Raw genomic sequence first — 1732 nt, forward strand, 5'->3', positions numbered from 1 at the left:
TGCCTTTTCCTACCTGCCTCGGACCGGCTGTCCTCTTTCCATCTTAGGCTCTCTTTCCCCAAGGGGACACCTGTAGGCTGGTTAGTTCCAATCGCTTGTTGGAGATCCCAATGTCCTCCACCTAACCTGGACATCAGTTGGCCCCAAGCCTAGGCGCGCCTAGATGGCGCTCGCTGCGCGCCAGATGTGCAAGGCCCCTCCCGGACGCCGGCTCTCCTCCGGAGTAGGGGCGGAGGGAGGAGGGGAAGGAGGCTGGGGGGGGGATGGTGGGGGGAAGNAGGGGGTGGGGGGGGAGCAAGAACAAGGAAAGGGAAGGGAGGTTGTTTTTTTTTTTTGTCTTCTTCCCATTTCTTTAAAAAACCAACAGAAGAAAACACACACACACACAACCAACGTTTGTTCCTAAGTAGAAACATAAATAGGGCAGAATCGAACACTCTGTTCTTCTCTCTTCCAAAGGCAAAAAAAAAAAAAAAAAAAAAAAAAAAAAAGTAAAAGGAAAGGCAGGGCTTGAGGCTGCGCCCCCTCGGAGCCCCCTTCGGCAGCGGTGTGTACAACGGGGCGGCCGGGGCGCGCGGGTTTGTGCAACACTGGGTGGCCGCGCTCGGGGAACAGAGGCAGCGCGAGGGCGGGGGGTCATGCGCTTGCCCCCCCGGGAGTAGGGGGTCCAGCTTGTCGAGTCTGAGGCGCCCTCTAGTCCTGGGCACCCAAGGGGGGGTCCTCAGGGACCGCGCCCTCTCGGAATCCTGGCACCCTCGGGGTGGGGGGGGTGTCCCCGGGGCCGCACCCTCTCCGAGTCCGGGGCGCCCACGCCCCCCCCACGCGAGCCCGCCTCCCGGGGAGGGGGGCCGCGCATGCGCCCCGCGCGCGGGCTCAGTACGCGGACACCTGGTGCTGGGGCAGCAGCTGGCAGCCGCTGTTGACGTGGCTGAGGACCTTCTGCTTGAGCTGCGCCACCTGCTCGCGCAGCAGGCTCGCCGTGGACGCCAGCTCCGTGTTCTGGCTCTTGAGCGTCTTCACTTTCTCCTCGAGGCGCGAGATGCGCTCCAGCTTGCGCTTGCGGCACTTAGAGGCAGCGATGCGGTTGCGCAGCCGCTTGCGCTCGGCCTTAATGCGCTCCTGCGTGTCCATGTCGATGGGCGACAACGGCGGGCTCTCGCCGAAGCTTGGCACGTCGGGCACCGTCTGCGGCTCATCCTTGAGCGCGGTCAGGCGGGGCGGCCCCAGCGCGCCTGGGGGCGGCGGCGGAGGAAAGGGCACAGGCTCGGCGGCGAAGGCGACTGTCGCAGCACCCCCTGAACCTCCGGTGCCGCCCGCATAGCTGCTCAGGTTCGCGTAGACGGGCGCCTCGGGCGTGGCTGCCGCCGGGGCCAGTTCGNNNCGCGCTGCTGGTTCTGCTTGTGCAAGTCCTCCAGGGCCTTCACGAAGCCCTCAGCAAACTCCTGCTCCTCGCTGGCCGCCACCTTGGGGTAGAGGAACTGAGTGCTCGTCGGTGTGGTGGTGACCAGCCCGTTGGACTGGATGATTAGGCGCTCGAGCTCGGGCGAGGCGAGCTTGAGCAGTCCCAGGTCGGGCGAGGCAAGTAGGCCGTCGGGGGGCGCCGCTCCTGGGGCGCCGTCGGTGCGTAGGGGGGCTGGGGGCGGCGCGGCCGCAGGCTTGAGCGCCGCCGCCACCTGCTCGCTCAAGCTCAGCGTCAGCGCGTCTTTCTTCATCATGCTGCCAGTCGCCGCCG

The 1732-nt window shown here is 65.8% G+C and overlaps 1 protein-coding gene across 1 annotated transcript; it reads right to left on the minus strand.

Moving 5' to 3' along the window:
- Positions 1 to 347: 347 nt before the first annotated feature.
- Positions 348 to 1726, minus strand: JUND (JunD proto-oncogene, AP-1 transcription factor subunit). Its single transcript, XM_077777301.1, is given in 2 exon segments — positions 348 to 1388; positions 1391 to 1726. Coding segments are annotated over 2 exon segments (840 nt in total). The 5' UTR covers positions 1716 to 1726; the 3' UTR covers positions 348 to 873.
- Positions 1727 to 1732: the final 6 nt, after the last annotated feature.

This window comes from Crocuta crocuta, unplaced genomic scaffold (genome assembly GCF_008692635.1).
Source record: "Crocuta crocuta isolate KB4526 unplaced genomic scaffold, BGI_CrCroc_1.0 scaffold77, whole genome shotgun sequence".
Lineage (NCBI taxonomy): Eukaryota > Metazoa > Chordata > Mammalia > Carnivora > Hyaenidae > Crocuta > Crocuta crocuta.